This window comes from Hemitrygon akajei, chromosome 4, assembly GCF_048418815.1.
Source record: "Hemitrygon akajei chromosome 4, sHemAka1.3, whole genome shotgun sequence".
In the NCBI taxonomy this organism is placed as follows: Eukaryota; Metazoa; Chordata; class Chondrichthyes; order Myliobatiformes; family Dasyatidae; genus Hemitrygon; species Hemitrygon akajei.
In genome coordinates this window covers 147039161-147064757 of record NC_133127.1, presented here as the reverse complement: position 1 = coordinate 147064757, position 25597 = coordinate 147039161, and the positions used below count along the sequence as shown (strand labels likewise).

General features: G+C 40.6%; 1 protein-coding gene across 2 annotated transcripts in view; it reads right to left on the bottom strand.

Moving 5' to 3' along the window:
- The window catches only part of LOC140726749 (PC3-like endoprotease variant B), a 753656-nt gene that overhangs the window by 308503 nt on the left and 419556 nt on the right, over positions 1-25597 (bottom strand). For both annotated transcript variants that reach the window (XM_073043532.1, XM_073043531.1), the window contains exon 7: positions 23579-23616. In XM_073043532.1, coding sequence (XP_072899633.1) covers positions 23579-23616 — 38 coding nt within the window. The remainder of the gene's footprint in view (positions 1-23578; positions 23617-25597) is intronic.

Below are 25597 nucleotides of genomic sequence, written 5' to 3'. Positions count from 1 at the left end.
TTGCTGTCTTGCTCCAAACATTGGAATCATAGAGTCATAGAAAAATACAACACAGTTTGGCCCTTTTGTCCATCTAGTCTATGCTGTATCATTTAAACTGCCTAGTCCCAGCGACTTGCACATGGACCATAGCCCTACACACCCCTTCCATCTATGTACCTACCCAAACTTCTCTTAAATGTTGAAATCAAGTTCGCATACACCACTTGCATTGGCAGCTCATTCCACACTCTCATGACCCTCTGAGTGAAGAAGTTTCCCCTTATTTTCCCCTTAAGCTTCTTACATTTCACTCTTAACCCATGATCTCTATTTGTAGTCCCACCCAACCTCAGTGGAAAAATCCTGCTTGCAGTTACCCTATCCATAACATAGAAACATAGAAAACCTACAGCAGAATACAGGCCCTTTGGCCACAAAGCTGTGCCGAACATGTCATAACCCTCATAATTTTTGTATACCTCTATCAAATGTCGCCTCAATCTTCTCTGTTCTAAGGAATAAATTCTTAATCTATTCAATCTTTCCTTGTAACTCAGGTCCCTCAATCCTAGCAACATTGTAAAATTTATCTGTACTCTTTCAACCTTATTTACATCTTTCCTGTAGGTATGTGACAGAAGTGCACTCAATGTGTCAAATTAAGCCTCACCAATGTCTTATACAACAGCAACATAACATTCCATCTCCTGTACTCAGTACTTTGATTTATGAAGATTAATGTGTCAAAAGATTTCTTTTTGACCCTATCTGCCCGTGCCACCACTTTCAATTAATTACGGATCTGCACTCCAAGATCCCTTGTTCTATGGCACTCTCAGTGCCCTGCTGTTCAGTGTGTAAGACCCACCTTGGTTGGTCCTACCAAAGTGCAACACCTCACACTTGTCTGTATTAACTTCCGGCTGCCATTTTTTAGCTCATTTTTCCAGTTGGTCCAGCTCCCGCTGCAAGCTCTGATAGTCTTCCATTACTCCCCCAATCTTGGTGTCATCCACAAATTTGCTGATCCAGTTAACCACAATATCATCCAGATAATTAATATAGATGACAAATTACTGTGGACCCAGCACTGATACCAACGGTACTCCCTAGTCACAGGCCACCAGTCACAGGAGCAACCATCTACTACCACTCTCTGGCTTTGCCCACAAAGCCAATGTCTAAACCAATTTACTACCTCATCCTGAATGCCAAATGACTGAACCGTTTTGACCAACCTCCCATGTAGGACTTTGTCAAATACCTTGCTAAAATCCATGTAGACAATATCCACTGCCTTACCTTCATCAACTTTCCAGGTAACTTCCTTGAAAATTTCTATAAGATTGGTTAGACATGACCTAGCACACATAACGCTATGCGAACTATCCCTAATCAGTCCATATCTATCTAAATATTTATTTATTCATTCCCTTAGAATCCCTGCTAATAACTTTCCTACTACTGATGTCAGGCTCACCAGCCTATAATTTCCTGGTTTATTTTTTAGAGCCTTTCTTAAACAGTGGAACAACATTAGCTATCCTCCAATTCTCTGGTACCTCACCTGTTGCTAAGGATGATCTAACTATCTCAGTGAGGACCCTGGCAATTTCTGCACCTGCCTCCCACAGGGTCCGAGGGAACACCTTGTCAGGTCCTGGGGATTAATTCACCCTAATTTGTCTCAAGACAGCAAACTCCTCCTCCTCTGTAATTTGTCTAGAGTCCATGACCTCTCTGCTGCTTTGCCTCACTTCTTTAGACTCTGTGTCTGTCTCCCACATAAATACAGATGCAAACAATCCATCTAAGATCTCTCCCATCTCTTTTGGCTCCACGTATATACTGCCATTCTGATCTTCCAGAGGACCAATTTTTCCCTTGTGATCCTTTTGCTCTTAACATATCTGTTGAATACCTTATGATTCTCCTGCACAATGTCTGCTAGGACAACCTCATGTCTTCTTTCAGCCCTCCTAATTTCTTTTGGGAGTGTTCTCTTGCATTTGTTCTACTCCATTGGTACCTTATGTGTTCCTACCTGCCTATACCTGCTCTACATCTTTTTTTCCCTCTTAACCAAGGCCTCAATATTCTTTGAAAACCAAGGTTCCCTAATCCTGTTATTTTTACCTTTTATTCTGACAGGTACATACAAACTTTATACTCTGAACTTTTCACTTTCGAAGACCTCCCTCTTATCAAGTGCAACTTTGCCAGGAAACAACTTGTTTCAATCCACACTTGCCAGATCCTTTCTGGTACCATCAAAATCGGCCTTTCTCCAACTTAGAATCTCAACCTGCGGATCGGGCCGATCTTTTTGCATTTTTACTTTGATCACAATAATCACTAGATTATCATCACTAGGTGCAAAGTGTTCCCCTACACAAACTTCCGTCACCTGCCCCCTCTCAAGTATAGCACACTCTCTCAGTGGGGCTTCTATGTACTGATTAAAGGAACTTTCCTGAACACATTTGACAAATCTATCCCATCTAATCCTTTTACAATATGGGAGTCCCAGTCAATACACGTAAAGTTAAAATCACCTACAATAACAATCTTATGTTTCTTGCAACAGTCTGCGACCTCTCTACAAATTTGTTACTCTAAATCCTGCGGACTGCTGGGCGGTCTATAATATAGCCCCATTAGCATGGTCATACCTTTCTTATTCCTCTGTGGCACCCATAAACCCTCACTGGACTAGTTCTCCAGTCTGTCTTGACTGAGCACTGCCATGCCATTTTCCCAGACTGGTAACGCCACTCCTCCTCCCTTCCGCTCTGTCACATCAAAACCAATGGAGTCCCGGAATATTCAGCTGCCAGTTCTGCCTGTCCTGCAATCAAGTCTCACTAATGCTTACAATATCATAATTCTAAGATTTGAACCATGCCACAAGTTGATTCTGTCTTTCCTACAATACTTCTTGCATTGAAATATATGCAGCTCAGAACAACAGTTGCACCAAGCTCAAGTTTTTAATTCCTGACTTTGTCTGAGGTCTTAATAACATCGAAGGATGGAACTTCGGACGATGGCACCTAACGGCGACTCCTTTGCTTGCATCTTCAGAAACAGCTCTATTTCTAACTTTAATATCTCCTTTTTTCCTTTTCAGGGTTCTTTTGAAGACCCTGAACTGGAGTTGCACGTTGACTTTGGTTCTTTGGGGAGATGGGACCTGCTCTCAGGGCCTCAAGGCCAGCCGTTTTTCGATTTGCCATGGACGCAGCCTGGAAGAGTAGCGTGCCTTCAGGGTGCCGGATTTTCAAGGCTCTGGAGGTGGGCAGATTCGAGGTCGGTGCCGTCGCCTGATGTGTTGTGGGAGTATACGGAAGATCGAAAGCAGTGAGCTGGCTGCTGGGTGTGTGCCCAGAGACCCGAGTTCTTTGGGCACAGAGCTCAGAAAAAATGATGCAACAGACTTTTTGATACCATAACGAGTTGTTTTGTTATGTCTCCTCTGTGTGAAACAGGGACACCTCCATTTCCCTTATTAGGGAGAGAGAGGGCGCCTGTGGTATGTTGAATTACTGGGTGAACGAGTAGTCTTTGGGGTACTGCAAGTCTGCGTCTTTATTGAATGCTTTGCTGCACACTTGAGTGCTCGGTGGAGGGTGAAGATGCTTTTTTGCTTGTGGGGGGTCATCACTTTGCTGCTGCTTATGCATGGGAGGGGGGAGCTGGTGGGGACTTTGGGGTTCCAACATAAAACTGTTATTCATTCTTTGGGGCACTCCTCTGTTTTTATGTTTGTTTGCGAAGAAAAATTATATCAGGATGTATTTTGTGTACATTTCACTGACATTAAATGTGCCTATTGAAACCTGCTGAAACTTCTGTCATCATGACCTCTCCACTATCTGTTCTGGCACTCTGGTCCCCATCCCCCTGCATTTCTAATTTAAACCACACCCAAAACACTGTGCAGCAGTAGCAAACTTTCCCGCTAGGATACTGGTTCCCCTCTAGTTCAGTTGAAACCTGTCTCTTCTGTACAGGTCTCACCTTCCCCGGAAGAGAGCCCAATAATCCAAGAAGCTGATGTCCTCCCTCCTACACACACTCCTGAACCACATGTTAAACTGTATGATCTTCCTATTTCTGGCCTCACCAGCACGTGGCATGAGTTACAATCCTGAGATCACAACCCTGGAGGTCCCGTCATTTAACTTAGCACCCGACTCCCTGAACTAACTTTGCAGAGCCTCGGCACTCTTCCTAGCTCTATCATTGGCATGTCCATGGGCCACGACCTCTGGCTGCTCACCCTCCCACTTAAGAACACTGAAGACTCAATCTGAGATGTCCCACCCTGGAACCCAGGAGGTAACATACCATCTGGAAATCTCATTCTCATCCGCAGGCCCTTCTTTCTGTTTCCCTAACTATTCCCCTATCACCACAGCTCACTTCTTCTCCCCCTTTCCCTTCTGAATCACAGAGTCAGACTCAACGGCCCAGATCTGACTGCAGTGACTTTTCTCTGCTAGGTTATCTCCCCCCCCAACAGTATCCAACGTTTATACCTCTTGTTGGGGGAGATGGCCACATGGGTACTTTGTACTGGCTGTTTAACCATTTCCCCTTTCTGAGTGTCACCTAATCTTTTGTGTCCTGCACACAGGGTGTATATATGTGCTTTCTATATGTCCTATCTTTCAACCCCTCTGCATGCCAAGTGATCCAAAGTTCATCCATTTTTAGCTCTAACTCCTTAACGTGGAGTGTTAGAAGCTGCAGCTGGATGCACTTCTACAGATGAAATCATCAAGGACAGTGGTGGTCTCTCTGTCTTCCCACATCCCACAAGGTGAATATTCAACTATCCTGCCTGGCATCTCTATTTTCTAACTGTGCCAATATAAAGAAGGAAACAATAAATAAACTGGAAAAAAAACCTACCTACAGCTTTTATTGCTGTCTCTCACTCAAGGCTTTCCTTGATGAAGCCTCAAAGAACAAAGGCTTCAAATAACCACTCTACCACTGTCCATTCCATCAAAGGTCGCTCCAATATGGACAAAATAATTGGATTCCAGAGATAAGTGAAAATGGCTGAATAGACCAATTGTGACATCAAAGAGCCAAAGTAAAATTGATCCAATGGGAATCAAGAAGACAATTCTCCATTGACTAAGGTCAATACTTATCATGAAGGTATCCCCAGGCAGCAGCAATCCTACTATGGTAGAAATATCTATTCAGAGAGAGGGATACAACTCTAGTGCTTTAAACTTACATAAATACAACTATGTATGAATACTACATTGAAGTGGAAATTTAGGTCAGTGGGATAAAGTTATTGGAATGCAGTTGTATTCAAATAGGTTTTTAGAAATACACAGAATAGAATGAGAAAGGAAAATTCCAAGAGTAGGTCTCACCATACATGGTTAACGAAATTTAAAGCTGTTAAAAATGGGATATCAATCAAAAAATGAGCACAAACGTGAAAAGACAGGTGGCAGATCTGAAGGACGGGTAGAACATAAACAACAACAACAATGAATCAGCAGAGGCTTTAAAAGACAGGGAAAATTAAAATAAGATATGGAGCTTTGGCAGAAAAACCAACAGTAAGGGTTTCAAAGGTATTTAGCAAAGAAGTTTTGAAGGGCCAGGAAAATTAATCAGGTATTTTGCTTCAAGAAATGAAAATAAAAGAAAATCATGAATGCTGGAAGTCTAAAATAAAAAGAGAAAATCGTGAATGTGAGGCATTTTCTGGGAAAAGAGAAATAACATTAACATTTCGCTGTGATGACCACACATCAGATGGGGAAAAGAAAGAGAGAAAAAACATTAAGTCCGATTTAAGTTGCATACAGTGTTGAGGAGATTTAGATAAGAAAAAGGGAATGGGTTTCCCACAGAGATGGTGAATATTTTATACAAAGGTTCATAAGTCTTTGGGCCTTCCTTCTTCAAATGCTAGTGAAGGCAGAGCCATCAAATATTTTTATTATATTTTTAAGGCTGAAGTAAATAGATTTAGGATAAACAATGCAGTGGAAGGTTACTATGGCAAGTAAGAATGTTGAGTTGAGGTTACAGACAGATTATGTATGATTTTACAAACTGGCAGAGCAGGCATAAGGGACTTTGTTGCCTACTCTCATTCGTAATGTATATGTGCATATGTTCGTATTGTACAACAAGCACAGAGGAAGATGTCTGTGGCTGCTAGGGATCAACAATCTCAGCCTCAGGTTATTGCTATGTGAGTTCAGGACAATGCTCTAAACCTAACATTTTAGTTCATTAATATCTTCCCCTCTATTATGAGACCAGAAGTGGTAATGAACATTAATGAGTGCACAGAACGTGACTTGCAACTCCTCAAATAACAGAGCAGTCTGTGCTTGGATGGTGCAAAATCCAGACAACATTCGGGCGTTAGTAGATATGCTGCAGATGTTATAAATGCCACACTAGTGCCAGGCAATAATCATCCTTCACAAGGAGAGTGTAACCACCTACCCATCATCCTTACCAAGTACTCCATCACTTATATATTTCAGATGGACATTAGTTATAAAACTCTCTTAAGTAGTGCATTAAATATTGGATCCCCTGTATCAAATGATTCACCTCTTGACTCCCAAAACCAGTCAGGAGTTTGATGGTTCGCTCTCTATTTACCTGAATTCATCTGATTACTGCAAAACTCAAGAAGCTTGATTCCACTTAGAGCAAAGCAACATATCCTTGTAGCACACAGTTCAGCAGCTTAAATATTCATTCTCATCAGTAGCACTTCATTATATCTGCAGGAATGAGAACTTATAGAATACACTGCAGCAACTCTACAATTTAATTGATACCTTCTCTAAACACTTCCACTTGTTAGACAAAAAAAGACAATAGGAGCCTGGAGGCACCACCATCAGATGTTTCTTTCTAAGTTAAACACTGTCTTGAAGAGGAAAATGTTCTCATTCTTTCATTGTCACTGGGTGTAAATATTGGAACTTCTTATCAAATTGAAAAGTGGAGAAACCTTCACTGGAGAGATTGCAGAGATTAAAGACAATTGCCATTTATAAATAGTCTTTAAATATATCAGATGCCTTTATGAAAGAAGATGTACGTAGAAAATCACCTGGAAATAATGGAAATAATAGAGAACTTCTAGTCTAGATTAAATGATGAGCTCAATAAATTAGCACACATTTAAAACAACCTTTTATTGGTAATATTAATGGGAACGGAAGGGGGCTAGTTTCCAGAACCTGATGTTCTACATCCCAGATGTTGAAGGAGGTGGTCAAGAAGCTGAAGGATTCTTTGGTTGTCAACTTTGAAAACTCAGAAACCGTTTATTTAGATCGGGTTTTAGCAAATGTTACTCTGCTGTTTAAGAAAGGAATGGGAGAGGAAACAGAATTATAGACAAGCTAAACTGACATTAAAGGCTTGGAAAATGCTGTAATTGTTAGCAGGACACTGAGAAATAATAATTGGATTATTATTTTCCGAGGCTGTAACTTTCCAGAGTAGGTCACTGTTTGGGACTTCAATTGCTAATAAAACAATGTGGCATTAAGTAATTCTCTTCAGTCTGGAGAGAATTAACTGAACTCCAAAGGTGTATGAGAATTGAACTTTATTCATGGCACCCAATGTCTCCTATGATAGGGATGACTTAACTATTGCCAGATGATCACTTCCTCGAATCTTGGTGGATACCTGGGGTTCAATGTGTGACAGCATGGGAGCCTAGTCTACATCATTCACTAGTTCTACCTGAAAGCAACGTTCATTGCCTATGCACTTGAGACTTCAGTCATTGGGGGATTACTGAAATCTATGATCAAAGCTTCTGATGGAACAAGAGATGGCACTATAGTTTCACCCATACTTTTAATTAGACGAACACTTTCCCATGAGTAATCTGCAGTTAAGTGAAAACATGGCATTTTTATCAGCTATGTCAACAGCACTTACTGCTAAAATTTTTGAAACCAGTATTTGCATTTTATTTAAAAATGAGACAGAACAATAGGAGACTAAATAGTCGGCACATTTGCTAGTTTCTCTCAGTCAAAGCAGAGTAAGGTCTGTTGATGCATCCTTCTACTTAACTGTCAACATTGGACTGATATAAATATTCCCTTCTAAAGCTCTAGTGGATTTCTCATTTCATTTCTTTTCACTCCTAAACTTCTCATATTACTCTATTACAAGCACTGATTTCTCTGTCTGACAGCCATTATTCTTTCTCACCAGAGTTTTGTGCATTAGGTTCACTCTTTGCTTCCAATCTAATTGTGTCCAACAAAGGGTCCATTCTGTTCACTTCCTCAGCAGTATATATATAGGACATTATTTTTTCTGAAGTTTTCTCCATTATTTTTCCTTACTCTACTATCTATTTAAGCTTTCTGCCAGATACATGTTTTAATTTCATGCTCATTTTCTATCTTTCACTTCCTGTTCCAAATACTGTTATAAATCCGCCTGCAGATGTATTTATTACTTTTGTTAGAAAACGTTCCAGAAAATTCCTTTCACTGCTCAGTCTTGTAATATTCCATGAAGATGGTCTGCCGTAAATGTTTTCAAAGCTCCTATTTAGTGTTAATGTTACGTCTCTCCCTGTCTCTGTCTCAGCTTTAAGAAGGCTACATGTGATCTGTTTCTTTTTGGTGTGGTTGCCAATTTCCCCTAATGACAGTATTGGCTTCTGTTCAAATCTTGGTCTATCAGAGCCAAGTAATAAGTGGGCTATTTAATCTTGGAAGTAACACTGAGTCATCCTGTTCTCACCTCCCCTCCCTGGCCCCCCCATCAAGCTTACTGGACAGGAGTCAGGAGGTAAACCTATCAGATTTATTTTTTCCTTTAAGTAATTGATGTCAGTTGCAATGTTTAAATTGCCACCTCGTATTTTTTGAGCACAGACCAAGAAATAAACCATGAACTTTCTGATCTGTAGTTCAATCCTGTTATGTATTTACTGAATACACCTTTAATCTAAAACAACAACCACATTTGACCTATTCTTACTAAACTTGATGATTTTGTTTGCTAATTTTCTCGAATACACTTCAAGTTTTTTGGTTTAAGAACTGATATAGTTTCAATCTCAGCTGTTAGTCACTAACCTTAAGCAACAAATTAATTTTCTCATATTTAGGCAGAGCAATGCTAAAAGTTATCTGCCCAGTTATTAGGGCTATGTTCAAGGCTAGAACACTCTTTTGCATTATGAACTTAGAAAACCACCATTTCTATCCTTATTTTCCACTGGTTTTATTCCTGTTCTATTTTCAAAAATGCTTTAGGATTTTCATCTTTGTGAAGCCAGCATGTCAGAATCTGACAGCAGTGATTTTTTTTTTAAAAAGAAGGAAAACAAATCATAAATATATCAGCCAGTTATGAGCAGGTAATTCCAAACATTGTTTGTAAAAGCCTTGGATTAGAGAAATACAGAAAGATCATGGTTGTACAGAGAAGTAATAGGAGAGAATTGCATTGTGATTTTTACTGGGCATCAAATGATCAGTATCCTGTTAGGGTATCTTAGTTGAAACAGTACAGATTGACCTGGAGTATAAAGTAAATTACTAAGTTTCCAGAAGTGGTTGGATTTACCTGGCATCTCTCTGTACCAGGCAGAAAAACAGCCTTTCAGGATATTGTACTACCACCTTTTAAACAGACACAACAGCCACCTTCTTACACGCTGCATAGTGTAACATCTGGGAAGCAGGAGGTAGTCAATTTCCTCATGCTACTCTCGAAGGATTGGTGGAACAAAATATTATTTTAGGTGTTTTGTTTAATATTTATAAACTTTTCCTTTATTATTAACTTATTCAATTAGATAAGAACATTAAACTTTAGAAAGAGAAACAGGAATAGTCCATTTATCTACAAGACTCTACTCCATCAATCAATATGATAGTGTCTGATCTTATAGATCGGCACTACTTTCCTGTACCAGCCACATATCCCTTGGTTCCCTTAATAGCTGAAAATCCATCTTCCTCTTCTTGACTATACTAAGTGATTGACTTTCTATAGCTGTCCTAGGAGGAAACTCCCTTAATTTTGCTCTTCAGCAGATAATAAGATTTGTTCTCATTGCTTCCCTGAATGGCTGACAACTACTTCGAAACAACTTACTTTGATATACAGTATAAGTGGTTTTATACATCCCACTAGAGAAGCATCAACTCTGCCTCTATCTTCTCAAGTTCATTAAGAATTCAAGAGACCTCTTTCTCAGCCCCTTAAAGTTAAAAGAGTATGGGTATTGTCAACTTCATGTCTTCTCATAGAACGAATTTTCTTTCTCAGGAATGAATCTGGTGAATCTTTACTACACTCTTCTATTGCAAGTATTGGTATCAATATAGGTTTATTGTTGCCACATGTACAGAGATGCAGTGAAAACCTTAGTTTTGCACGCCATCCATACAAATCCTTTCAAAACAAACACATTGAGGTGGTAAAAGAGAAAAATGAAAACAATGCAAAATATAGTGCTTCAGTTACAGAGATGGGGAAGTGCAGTGTAGATAGACAATAAGGTGCACGAGCCATGGCAAGGCAGCTTGTGAGGTCAAGTAGTCCATTCAAACATCTTATAACAGCAGGACAGAGCTGTCCTTGAGCTGATGACATATGGATCTTTTGACCAGTACATAACATTCCTCATGTATTCTCACCAGGATCCTCTATAATGGGAGGATTTCTCTAATTTATCTACTCTTGTACTCAAAGGCCCTTTCAATAAAATAGATCATTTGCCTTCCAAATTGTCTGTGTACCTGAACGTTATGTTTCAGTGACCCCTGTATAAGGGTGCCAAGGTACATCTGAACACCAAATCCTTTCACCATTTTAAGCTACTTTGCCATTCCATTTTTCTCCACCAAAACAGAAACCTTTGTTGAAAAGTTGGCTCAATTTGGCTTGCTTTGAAAACAGCTTGGAAGAGCTGTTCACTAACAAACTGTGAATAGAGTGAATGTGGAGAGGATGTTTCCCATGGTGGGAGAGTCTGAGACCAGAGGACACAGCCCTGAGGCTGTTTGCAGTAAATAGAGGGGGTCCTTTTAGAACAGTGATGAGGAGGAATTTCTTTAGCCAGAGAGTGGTGAATCCGTGGAATTCGTTGCCACAGGTGGCTGTGGAGGCCATCATTAGGTATATTTAAGACAGAGGTTGCTAGATTCTCGATTAGTCAGGGCATGAAGGGATATGGAGAGAAGGCAGGAGATTGGAGCTGAGAGGGAAAATGCATCAGCCATGATGAAACGGCTGAGCCAACCTGATGGGCCAAATGGCCTAATTTATGGATGAAGTTAAGTCAACATTAAATGGAATATGGCTTGAATCACATTCCTGTCATATGTAGCTTCCTGTGGTGAGATAACACTGAAGATATTGATCCCTGTGAACCCTTCTCCATGAGTTCTAGTGACTACCACTATGAGCATTCTGACTCAACAACTCCCTACTACATTGCGGCAATGTTAATTTCACCCACATCTCACCACTGGTGTGACTCTATGGAAATTAGTTTAAAGGATCCCTAGCATCAGCTGATGCTGACTGAACCATCTTGAAGATACAGTAGCCCATCCTGTCTAATCACCATGGGAAGTGAATGTACAATGTTGGTATGTTCACTCCATAGTTGTCAAACTAGTCAGAAATATCAGGTTGAGCTGGAGCCAGGGAGAGAGGTCCTGCTTAGTTAGGGACCAAGGACACCCTGTGGAGCTGAAGTGAAATGCCAGTGTGAGGAAGTTCCCCAAGAGATCAAATGGTTTTAGAACTGGAATAGGTTTAATGAATATGAGGATCATCAGGGTCAATAGACTCATTGACAAATCCCAGCCACACCTCCAGCACTCAGCTAACAAACAAATTCAGTCAATTGCCAATCCTACTGAATATTTCCCTGCACACTTTCCAATCCGACGCTGACACACAAGTCCCGTTGTTTTTATGTACAATCAGCTACTCAATGATGGCAGACACACACACAGCTACAATACAACACAGTACTTCTCTCACAGGAGAAGATGGCAGTGAGGTAGCAGACTATGCCCAAAGGTTCAGTCATCTGGAAGAAAGATACTTTTGATTATGGGATAGGATACTGCAGACATTATAGGCAGCACCTGGAGAAGATGAATGTCTTTGCACATTTGCTCTTTCTTCGTATGTCCTATTGTTCCACACTCTTTGTTTGTATGTTACTGCCACATGATTGGCTGATTAGATATTTGCACTTATCTACCTAATAAAGTGGCCACTGCATGTACATGTTCAGGAATAAGTTTCTGAGCCAGGAGAAATGGAGGGGAAAAAAAGCGCTAGTGCATGATCTGGTGTTCCTGGCCACCAGCTCGGGCTATACTACTTTTTTATTTAATGGGCAAATTTATTCATATGTGGAATATCACCAGTAGTAATCAGCTCAAGTCAAGCCACTGAAAATGGATTGCTTGCATCCTGAGCCTCTGTTGGACCAGGCTATACTTAAGCTCTGCTGAGAGAACGGTGATAAAAATGAAAAGTGCACATTGAAAATTTGGAACGTTGTTAGGTTTGCTTAAAAGGCTGTCGATAGGATACAGGAGAGTTCAGCTCCAGCACTTCCATATAGGTTTACAAAGTGTCTGGTTCCCCGAATTTCCAGGATGGAATGGTAGTCAGGTCCATGTTAATGCACAAGGAACCAACCATGGTGGAATGTGGGACAGCCATTCAGTCAAGTACAGAGAGAAACTACCCAACATTAGAGCGCATTGTTGAGAACTTGAGGTCTATCACATGAGCTCATTTTGCTGCCATGACGCTTAGACTGCTGTTGTCATAGCTGCAGAACAGCAGCAGTCTGAACCAGAATATATGGGTATATTCTAACAGTTGTCCTGTACTATGCTACCAGCATTTCCCATGGGAAGGGCATTTGATTCCATGGAATGCAAATCTGTAATATTATTCCATCTTGAGGATGATTATCAGCCAGGTACCATGACTCCTACTACTCTTGGGAGTTGGTCCAGTACGAACTCAACCGAACTAGACCAAACACTGTTTGTGAAAATCCTTAATGGCCTTTTGTTGTCTCCATCATTACAAGGGTACAGCTCTCAATTAGGTTGGCTGCATTTAGTGACAGAAAACTGTGCAGAATTAGTAGAGCAGAAGACATTCTCTAGAATTTGCACAAAAGCATTAGGAAAACAATGGTATGGAATCCTCCATTTATCCTCTCCCAGCTTTGAACTTCATCCACCCTCCCCTACCCCCTCACTTGGTCTCACCTATGACCTACTACCATATATTTCTTCCCTTCCCCAACCTTCTTATTTTGGCTTCCATCCCTTCCTTTCCATTCCTGATGAAGAGTCTCAGCCCAAACTCGCTGACTTGCTCAGTTCCTCCAACATTTCGTATGCATTGTATGGCGTTTATATTGATTGAATGAAGAAAAGCTGTTTTGTGGTTTCTTTCATGGCTTTCAGTAATAACTTTCCTGGTTTACTGCAATGCTGCTGGTGAAGTAATATCCAATTGTTCTGTTGGGTGGGCAGTTCCAGAATTGTTTTAGCTTAGGTACAGCAACTTCAACTCCAAATCCAAACCATCTAGAACCTGAGGGCTGACCTGCAGCGTTGTAATACTCAAACAAGAGAAAATCTGCAGATGCTGGAAATCCAAGCAACACACACAAAATGCTGGAGGAACTCAGAAGGCCAGGCAGCATCAATGGAGAAAATTACAGTCAAAGTAAAGTCCTGCCAAAGGGTCTTGGCCTGAGACATTGACTGTAGTTTTTTCCGTAGACCCTGCCTGGCTTGCTGAGTTCCTCCAGCATATTTTGTTGCATTGCCTGGTATTGTGGTATTTATGCCTTTGTTGTCCTTGTTTCTCAAGGCTGAATTGTTTTCCTCTGCTGCCAAGAAAGCCTGGATGAGTTGCGAACACTAGCCACAATGCATTGACTTTGCATAGAAAAGTCAAAGGTGTGGCATTGTAGTTGGCTAGGTTTCCCTGAATGAAAACAAATTTCTTCAGTAACTTTGGAGCTGGACTCAGGAGATAAGTAGAGGTAATTTTTCATCAACCCTGACTTGTACTTTGTAAGTTAAGAGTCAGGTTTCTCACTGTAGAATAACCAGCTTGTGATAAACTGTTGTGTTCCTTTGAGTTTATTATATAGTCAAAATCAGTGCCTGCTCAATGATAATCCATAGAATGGATGTTTCCTCAAACTGAATGACATGAGAACTTGGAACTTATCATCTCAAGTTTAAATATTGGCAACTTAGTTTGCTGCATGGGTCCACACAGACCATACAGTGTGCAGAGTCAATTTCATTTGGAAAAGAGAAAAAAAAAGAGCATCTACGTGCAAATGGTAAATTCATATGTGGATACCATCCTATCCATGTGCAAATGGTATGAACCATGTGAAAGTGATTAGCTTTCTTTGCCACGTGTACATAGAAACATAGAGTGAAATGCATTGTTTGTGTCAAATCATCAATGAATATTGTACTGGGCAGCATACAAGTGTTGCTACACTTCCAAAACTAACTTGCTAACCTTAACCCTGTGTTTTTGGCATTTGGGAGAAAACCATAGCACCCAGAGGAAACCCATGTGGTCAAGGGGAGAATGTTCAAACTCCTTACAGCCAGCTGCCTGAACTGAACCCTGCTTGGTTATCACTGCCACTGTATAGCATTACACAAACTGCCATGCTACACTGCCATCCCTAAGTGAGAATAAACTGAAAAATGACAAAGAGGTTCCAACATTTTCAAGTTCTGTTCAAGTGTGGGAAACTGTACCGATTCAGCCAATGGAAGAGAAATTGAGAGAGGGTGCCTGAATACATAGAAATGAGGTTTGTTCCATTACCTAATGAAGGGACTGGCATAGCTGGGCCCCGGGGATACACCTTTAAATTGGTGCAAATGCAGGAGAACATGTTCAAGTCAAGAACAAGTTCAATCACACAAAAGGGAACAGTTGCGGAAGGGCTCTTGTTCAAAATAGAAGTAAAGGATCCTCATATCATTGGGTGGGATGGAGACCTGGAAACCTGAAACTGCTCAAGTGACAGGGGGCATCAGAGATGTCATGAACGTACCTGGAAGGTTTTGGATAAGGAGGAGAACAAATAGAGTCCAGGTAGGAAGACATAAATTCTGCAGGGTAAGAGCAGGCAGAAACATTGGGTCTCTCAGCACAGTCCTGCTTGGGAATAAGTAGAAAGCAGGTTATACAAGGTTAGGGGAGGGGGTAGGATGAGGCTGGAGTCTAAGAAGTGGGGCTGCGAGTAGAGGATGGAAAATCACTTGAGGAAATTAAGTCAATGGCAGTCAATGAAACAATGGCCTGCCATTCAGTGTAGTGGTCACAAAACAAATGGTTATATAACGTGGTGTTTGAGAGCTGATGCTTTGTTTCTGTAAGGTACAAACCATTTCACCAAATGACAACAGCACTACCCTCAACTGCAGGCTTGATGATGATATTAGGGGTGAATATCAGTGAAAAGGGTGTTGCAATTCAGAGCAAGTGGTTTAGCATAAGCAGGGTCGGTGGAGAATTGAAAATGTCAATGTGTCTGCAGATCTAGAAAGGGTCAGAGGTGGGATCGAGTTGGATTGAGAATTCTGGTTTCAGGAGAAAGGGTTAACAATTGGGGTGAGGCATTCTAACCAAATATTTGGACATGAAAACGAAGAGTACGATGATATTTCAAAGGAGACCTAATGGGATGAAGCGAAGGTCTCTGCTGAAAACTGATTCCATGCAGTCAGAAAGGGGACACTCAGGAAGGGTAGAGGAAACATAGCAAAGGGATCAGAGAGAGATGGAATTGGAGGAAAGTGAAGAGGCAGAAAGATTTAGAGAAGTATCTTTGAATTCAAGAAAAATCAAGAGAATAGGTCAATAAGTAATCATAGGATTTGTTCCAGCAGCTAAAATATTCAGGACCACAATGTCCTCTGTGCCTGCAGGGAATATTATCCAGTCGCTGTTCCTGCAGCGGGTGGCAGCTTTAATTGATCACTTATTTTGTAATTCCTGCCTCCAGAGACATGGCTGCTGAGTTATGTAGACATAGCAACCTGTACTTTGAAGACACAGAGAATAGGTCCTCCTGGCAGAGTCCTTCACTTCTGCACCTTCAGCTTCTACTAGCAGGAGGAACATGCCTTCAGGCTTCCCCCTCTTGCTCTTGGTCACGCTGCAGGCTCAACAACAGCTCTGCAAACAACTTCCATAATTTCCAAAAAAAAAATCATGACACCTCAGAGCATAAATCAATAAATCACAGAAATCTTTGCAGCTCCAATATTCAGCCTGTGGGTCATTGTGAGCTTTTCTCCAAACCCATCTTACTCAACTGGCAAGTACTTAAGATAGATTTTTAAATGACACAGGTGAGCAGTTTCTTCTTGCTATCTGGGATGGCTTCCTAATTTGGCAGGGGAAGCATCAAATTAGCATTGCATAGCACTACAAGTCAGCATGATGTACTCTGCATCCTTCTGACAAGAGCTACTCAATTTTGCAAGTTATGTGGGGAATGCAGTATTCTTGTGACTGTGATTTGCAAATGAGAATGAGCACGCATTGAGACCTGCAGAGCCATTAAAAATGGCATGACACACTCAAGTTTCTGGGTCAGTGTTTTCCATCAGGGATGTGTACCAGGTCAGATAAATGAGTCTTTATGCAGATAAGCAGATCTATCCACTGCTATTGAAACAATTCAAGCCAGCAGCCTATGTCTCTCACCTTACCAACTGGTAGGAATATAGAAACAAGGTCAGCAGTTTCTAAAGTTAAAGCAGTGGGGCCTCGGGACTAAAAAGCAATTGAGGCTGGAAAAAATTCTCATGTGGGGTAGGGAACGATGAATTAAATGCCATTTGACTAGAAAATGAAAAATGATTTATACCATGCACCCCAGATCTCTTCACAGAATTTGTTGTCACTCGTTTACACATGCTAAACCAGTGACAGCACAATTAAGAGATTTTTAATAATGTCTGCAGTGAAAGCAAGGGGCAAGTATGTAATTATTTCAGAGGAGACATGATTTAATTTATTTGATGTTTTACTTTGTTCATACAGCTGGCTTTGGGATGAGGTTGGGAAGTAAACCCAATCTCCAAGGATCCAGAAATTACCAACAAGGATTTGTGGGAACTTTCTCTGAGCAGCAGCTGGGGACAGAGTGAGAAAACCAGAGCAGTGGAAATGCGATGGCTATTATGTCAAGACCTCAGCTGGGCATAGAGGACCTATGGTGATTTTTTTCAATATAAATTTAAAAGCAAAGTTCATTGAAAATAAAAAAGTAAGATTATTTTACATCATTGGTAGATAAAAGGTAGATAGAGAGAAGGAGGAGGGGAGGGAGAGGGAGAGAGGAGGGAGAGGGAGAGGAGAGGAAGAAGGTGAGGGTGAGGGGAATGGGAATGGGGGAGGATGGGTACGGTGAGAGGGAGAAAGAATGAGAGATGTACGGCACAGAAACAGTCCCTTCCTTCTCTTGAATCTGTGGCAAACACCATGCGACTACATTTACACTAATCCTATGCTAGCCCATTTTTATTCTACACATATTCCCATTAATTCCTTCCAGCTTCTACTTGGGGCATTTTAGAGTGGCTAATCCAGCACGTTTTATGGACTTGGAACAAGAGCTCCTAGCATAACAGATTGCTGACCAGAGAAAGAGCACAATACTGAAGAGCAGGCACATGGAAAATGCAAATTCGTAGTTTGCTGCTTGATATTGAGTTCCATCAAACACCACTCTAATGGGAAGGTACTAAGTAAAGTGTGGATATATGGTAAATGAAATTATTCTTGCATTTATATAGCCCATTTCGCATTTTCATCATGAAGTGTTTTATAGCCAGTCTGAGATTTTTTTGAAATATAGTCACCACTGTAATGCAAGAAATTTTGCAAACAAATTTTGCACAGGAAGCTCTCACAAATATGAAAATGACATGACCAGATAATTTTTATTTCTGATTAGGAGATACGTACCAAAGCACTGACACAAACGCCTCTGGTTTTCTTCAAATGTAGGATCTTTTATGTCAAAATGAACTAAAACATAGCAGAATTGACAGTGCAGCATCCCCTTAACTCTACTTCCATTCATTTTATTTTCTCTTCCTTCTTTTCCACAACCCTTTAAAAACTTTAGTTTCAGTCTCTGTTTTTTGGTTACATCTGCCTTTTTCTGTTTTTTTCTTTGGTTTGGAATCTGAGATGAGGCATGTTGTGCTGAGAATGGACCCATCAATGGCAAGATTGCAAAGAGATGCTTCTTATCACCTACATATATTATTTCTGCTTTCACAATCCTTTCACTCCTACTTTTATCTCCAACCTCCTCATCATTCTGTCTACTTCCTTTACCCTCAACATCTCCCAAAGCCTTTTTTAAAAGTTTCTTTATCCCTCCATCTCCTTTGTTTCTCTTTCAATAACCTTCACCACAATCTCTCCATTCATTTTCCTTCTGAGCACTCATACTTCTTGAGGATGAGTGGCAGCAGATCAGATGTTTCTCCTACCTGAAGTAATTTTACTTCTGACCACTCCTGGTCTCCCATCCCTCCAATTTTCTTTCTAGATTCTATGGCTTTAAAAATGTTTTATTTTAAAGAAGCATATCACATTTAAGTGAAAAAGTGCTGCACATCTATTCTCTCAGTTTTTAGACTTAGAAGTGTAAGTAATTAGCATCACACACAAAATGCTGGTGGAACGCAGCAGGCCAGGCAGCATCTATAGGGAGAAACGCTGTCGAAGTTTTGGGCCGAGATCCTTCGTCAGGACTAACTGAAAGGAAAGATAGTAAGAGATTTGAAAGTAGGAGGGGGAGGGGAAAATGCTAAATGATAGAAGAGGACCGGAGTGGGTGGGGTGAAGCTGAGAGCTGGAAAGGTGATTGGCAAAAGGGATACAGAGCTAGAGAAGGGAAAGGATCATGGGACGGGAGGCCTCGGGAGAAAGAAAGGGGAAGGGGAGCACCAGAGGGAGATGGAGAACAGGCAGAATGATGGGCAGAGAGAAAAAAATACCACTAAATATATCAGGCAAAAGGCAAATGGTATGTTGGCATTCATAGCAAAAGTATTTGAGTACAGGAGCAGGGAGGTTCTACTGCAGTTGTACAAGGCCTTGGTGAGACCGCACCTAGAATATTGTGTGCAGTTTTGGTCTCTTAATCTGAGGAAAGACATTCTTGCCATAGAGGGAGTACAGAGAAGGTTCACCAGATTGATTCCTGGGATGGCAGGACTATCATATGAAGAAAGACTGGATCGACTAGGCTTATACTCACTGGAATTTAGAAGATTGAGGGGGGATCTTATTGAAATGTATAAAATTCTAAAGGGATTGGATAGGCTAGATGCAGGAAGATTGTTTCCGATGTTGGGGAAGTCCAGAATGAGGGATCACAGATTAAGGATAAAGGGGAAGCCTTTTAGGACCGAGATGAGGAAAAGCTTCTTCACACAGAGAGTGGTGAACCCGTGGAATTCTCTGCCACAGGAAACAGTTGAGGTCAGTTCATTGGCTATATCTAAGAGGAAGTTAGATATGGCCCTTGTGGCTAAAGGGATCGGGGGTATGGAGAGAAAGCAGGTACAGGGTTCTGAGTTGGATGATCAGCCATGATCATACTGAATGGTGGTGCAGGCTCGAAGGGCCGAATGGCCTACTCCTGCACCTATTTTCTATGTTTCTATGTTTCTATGTTTTTATCAGGGATGGGGTAAGAAGGGGAGGGGCATTAATGGATTAGAGAATTAGAGAAGTCAATATTCATGCCATCAGGTTGGAGGCTACCCAGCCGGTATATAAGGTGTTGTTCCAAGGATAAGTGCCAGGACGGAGATCGGTGGGAAGGGATGAGGGGGACAAGTGGACAAGGGAGTCGGGTAGGGAGCGATCCCTGCGGAAAGCAGAAAGGGGGGAGGGAAAGATGTGCTTGGTAGTGGGATCCCGTTGGAGGTGGCGGAAATTACGGAGAATTATACGTTGGATCCGGAGGCTGGTGGGGTGGTAGGTGAGGACAAAGGGAACCCTATCCTGAGTGGGGTGGTGGGCGGATGGGGTGAGGGCAGATGTGTGGGAAATGGGAGAGATGCATTTGAGAGCAGAGTTGATGGTGGAAGAAGGGAAGCCCCTTTGTTTAAAGAAGGAAGACATCTTCTTCATCCTGGAATGAAAAGCCTCATCCTGAGAGCAGATGCGGCAGAGATGGAGGAATTGTGAGAAGGGGATAGCATTTTTGCAAGAGACAGGGTGGGACGAGTTATAGTCCAGGTAGCTGTGAGAGTCTGTAGGCTTATAGTAGATATCAGTAGATAGGCCATCTCCAGAGATGGAGACAGAAAGATCAAGAAAGGGGAGGGAGGTGTCAGAAATAGACCAGGTAAATTTGAGGGCAGGGTGAAAGTTGGAGGCAAAGTTAATGAAGTCAACAAGCTCAGCATGCGTGCAGGAGGCAGCGCCAATGCAGTCGTTGATGTAGCGAAGGAAAAGAGGGGGATGGATACCCGTATAGGCTTGGAACATGGACTGTTCCACAAAACCAACAAAAGGTCAGGCATAACTGGGACCCATGCGGGTGCCCATGGCTACACCTTTGGTTTGGAGGAAGTGGGAGGAGCCAAAGGAGAAATTATTGAGAGTAAGAACTAATTCTGCTAGACGGAGGAAAGTGCTGGTAGAGGAGAATTGGTTAGGTCTGGAATCCAAAAAGAAGCGGAGAGCTTTGAGACCTTCCTGGTGGGGGATGGAGGTATATAGGGACTGGACGTCCATGGTGAAAATAAGGCGGTGGGGGCCAGGGAACTTAAAATCATTGAAAAAATTCAAAGTGTGAGAAGTGTCACAAACATAGGTGGGAAGGGATTGAAGAAGGGGGGATAAGACAGTTTCAAGGTATGCAGAAATGAGTTCAGTGGGGCAGGAGCAAGCTGAGACAATGGGTCTACCTGGACAGGCAGGTTTGTGGATCTTGGGTAGGAGGTAGAAACAGGAAGTGGGGGGCGTGGGAACTATGAGGTTATATATAATAAGTAATTAATAAAAAAATAAAAAAATAAGTAAATAAGTAATATAATAAGTAATTAGCATGTCTTTTTTTTGCTGTCAAATCAAACCAGTGAGTAAACTGTAGATTGGCTTCAATGTATAAGTTTTGGAATGATATAAATAAAAGAAAATTTTAAAAATCTCTCACTCTGTCTTATTTACTTCCCATTTATCTCTCTGTGTTACTTAACTTTGGCTTTTTCTCTGTCGTTCTGTTCTGGAGTTCAGTGTCAATTCCCACCCTACACCCTCTGCACCAGCCCCCTTTCCACATGCCAAGAGTTCACGAGGTGAAGTGGTCAAAAGAAACAGCATTTTCCTCTCTGCACCTCTGGAATAATCTGAATTAGAGCAACCTTGGGGTACCACCATCATCTTTATACATTAACCCTTCACCATCACCAGAGCCATTCTCATAAAGGTCCACTGGGCCCCTCCAGCAGAAGCACATCCTTTCATGGGTATCCAACTCAAGGTTGATTACAATACTCCAAATGTGGGGCCTTATAATGTCTCAATATTACTTCTTTGCTTTTACTTTCTAGTCCTCTCAAAATGAATGCTAACATTGCATTTTATAAACATGAGAAAGTCTGCAGATGCTGGGAATCCAAAGCAACACACGCAAAATGCTGGAGGAATTCAGAAGGTCAGGCAGCTTCTACGGAAATTAATCAACAGTCGATGTTCAAGCTGAGACCCTTCTTCAGCACAGAGAAGGAAGTGGGAAAATTGTCAGAATAAAAAGGAGGAGGAAGGGGAAGGAGGCTAGCTGGAAGGTGATAGATGAAGCCAGGTGGGTTGGAAAAGGTCAAGGGCTGGAGAAGAGGGAATCTGATAGGAGAAGAGAGTGGACTAGACGAAAAAGGGTAGGCCCCAGAAAAGCAGCACAATGTTTAGTGCTCACTATAAAGCTAATTGCTAATCTGTATAAGTGGTACCAGATAAATGGGGACTAGGTTGAATTATTCAACATTTTTAAAATAAACTGAGATAAGTTTGAGCTACTATGTGTCGTATTTCTTAATATTTTATTTCATATGTTCATGCCTAAATGTTGTTTAATCATGTTGTTAAACCAAATAAAATCATTAGGTTAGCAATTGAAGTAGCACAAACTGGAATCCGTATTAAGTATTGCACAGAGGAACAGCAGCACCTCCATTACTTAAATTTAATAAAATATTTAGGCAATACACAATTGTTTTAAAAGCCCAAACTGCTTTTACATCAGGGATATTACAATTACAGATCTCTGTCTGATCCAGTATTCCTCCCATTCAGTTGCTGAATAGTGATAGGGATGACTGCATCTTGTTTGTAAAGCATTCCATGTGCTGAAAATAAGTAAGTTATATATTGCACAAGCATCACATGTAATTCAATTGATTAGACGATTTCCACTGATATCAGCAAAACAACGGAAAATACACTGGTCTAGAAATCCAAAGGCATGATACATTTTTGACAGAATTATGTAATTGACATTTGATTTAATCCAGAGAGAAATGTTTCTTTGCTATGAAAATTGCACTGGGCATTCCCAACAAGAACACCCCTTTGTGCTGATGACACCAGTCATGCATGGTATGACATTATTCTCCACTGCTCCATTGACGTTTTGTGGATAAGCATAGACAATGCGGTCTGAAGGGAACTCTTCACTGGGTCTGAGGGCCTCAGAAATTCAGGGTGGTGGTGGTGATGACTGAAGTAATCATTTGGATTTTATTGTATCATCCTTGTTTAGGCTGATTAGAGTACTTAGGCCATCTCACTTTCACGTTCTCAGGTCAACATAATGGTAACTGTAAAGCTACTTGACTGTGTTTCAGTTGCTCTCAATGTTTCAAGAACTTTAATAAATACAATCCTTTTGTAAACAAATTGGTTATCACCCATGTTACAACTCTGCCTATACTAGAAATATTTCATTAGTGAATTGACCTTCTGAGTGGGGATTGCTCCAGTATAAAATCAAAGCCCAAGTTCTTACAACTTTTTCCATGCCTGACCCTGCTCTAGAAAATTAAATATAACATGCTTTTAACCTTATGAGAATGAAATATTAAATTAATACATGAAATATTAAATTAATACATTTGGAACTTCCAACTTCCTTACAAGTTATTTTTGCACTAAGCAAATCATGATGACCTTGATAAGGTACTGAACTAACCTGGTCTGGCATGGTCTGACCTGACCTGACCTGATCCTACATGTATTATTGGAACATATAAGCAACCTTCCCCAAAGACGACATATGTGGTCAAGTTTCTGGACTCCGTCCCTTCGTTACGAAGGTGTTGCTCAAATGCAAACTTGCTGTTTTTTAAATGTTAACACTTCAATCTGCAGAGGCATTAACATGTTCCTAATAATTTTAAAATGAATGTAACTATAACTTTATTAAAGCCTGAATATAAAATCCTGAAGAACAACCTCTACTTACGTAATTTTTCTTCAGATCTGTGTTTCTGTGGTCAACACCTGGAAAAGAGTAGTGAGAATAAATTAAACATTTATGGAACCATGATGCGCACACAAAGGCATGAGCTTTTAATATTTCTCTCCCTGCAGGTAGAGGCAGGCAGTGGTGTGATGGACATAAAAAGGAGCAACACAACACAGGATGCAGATGAGATTCTGAAGCCTGGAAGTATGAACAATTTGATTGTGATTCACAAACTACACTATCAGCCATGCGAAACAGGACATACACTACCTTTCTGCCTTACTGCTTCTGCTGCTAAAACAAAGCACTGCCATTCTCAGCAGGAGGCTAAATCCAAATGAAATTTTATTTAGACTGCAGAGACTGGGTTTTATAAAAGCTGCTTGGGGAGATGGAATTCTGTAGTTGCAGTGGATACATGCATTGCATATGAAAATAAAGCAGTAGATAATATATTTATTGATTGTAGGTGTGGTAAATATTTGTTACCAATAGAAATACCAATCCTTCAGCCAATTCATTAAAATATTTAGACAGTTAAAAACAAGCTACACTGATAATAAAAATATATAATTAATACAGTGTTATATTAACTTGTACATATTTTGGCTTTGATTACACTGTTTGGATCTGCACACTGTATAAAAGAAAAGGCCAATGTTAATATACAATATAAGAAGACTGCAGGAATTAAAGATATTACACAACTTTGGGATAATACTCTAATTAATATTTACAAGTTCTACTTCACCAAAACATTACATTGTATTGTCAATACAACAAAATTTGGAAAAAAACATATAATCATGCAACACAACACAGTTAACTTTACTCATTGTCTTAAACTGCATTGAAAATTAAATTGTTCTTTATTTTTTCATGCCTCCGTTTTACAGATAGCTTTGAATCATTCTTCAGCTAATTTTCCTGCATTGAATTACATTTCCTAAAACAGGACAAAGACACTTACTTTCAAATCTGATCACATTACTTTATAATTCAGTCATTAAAGGGTTTTAATTCACCTCTTCTTTCCGAATGGAAATATTTTAAATAAGAATGACCAATAATTTGAAATTACAGACTAGCTTTGTGTAGAATTAGGAAGCAACTGCTAGTTGCTCCATAACATGTTAACTTACAAAATGTGCCAGCCTTTGAAAAGTATTTGTATGCTCCGCTTCTAAAGGGTGAAGATGTTTGGCTCCAGTTGCATTCCAATATTTCAGAACATAATTTAGATGAATCTTTAGTACAGAGTTGAGAAAGGTCTTCACAGTCAGAGAGACAGTTTTTGCGAAACCGAGTGAAGGGCCTATCCCTTGAAGATTGATATCAATGGCCTCATTGTAGGTTATGGAGGAACCTGGGATTTCTTTGGCTTGCTAATCAACATTTAACCTGATACTAAGGCCATTAGGGCAGTCTGAATGACAATGCTTGTCCATAGGCTGTCTCTTTTCATAACATTATAACAGAGTCTAACTTCACAGGTACCTCGCTAGCTATAATGTGAGATCTTAAGAAAAGTTCTTTCTCCTTATCAACACGCAGAATAATTTTGTTATGAATTTTATTGGCGTTTTTGATAGATTTTAAACTGTTTGCAATCAAGATTTCTTTCCTGATCTGTTATAAATCACTTTCAAACTCCAGCATTTAAAATTGCCCCTCTACCATTCTCCATATCCCAAAACCCTCCAATCTCTTTCCATCCAAGATCCTGTTCTGTGGACACCATTCTGTTAATTCCAACCCACTATAACAATGTTGACAATTACCTCAGCTCTGTTCCTTGTTCTTTGCTCTCTTTTACTTCCTTTCTCCATCGGTTCCAACATTTGGCCCAGACTTTTATTATCCCTTAAGGACTTGGCACACATTTTCTTTCTGCCTATTTGAGAAACCCTTTGGTATTTGACATCACAGCAAGACAAGTTGTCCTGATGTTAATCATCATGGCTTCTGTCAATCATGTGGTTAGAAGCCAGGGGGTGGAAGGCAAGATCAGCACTT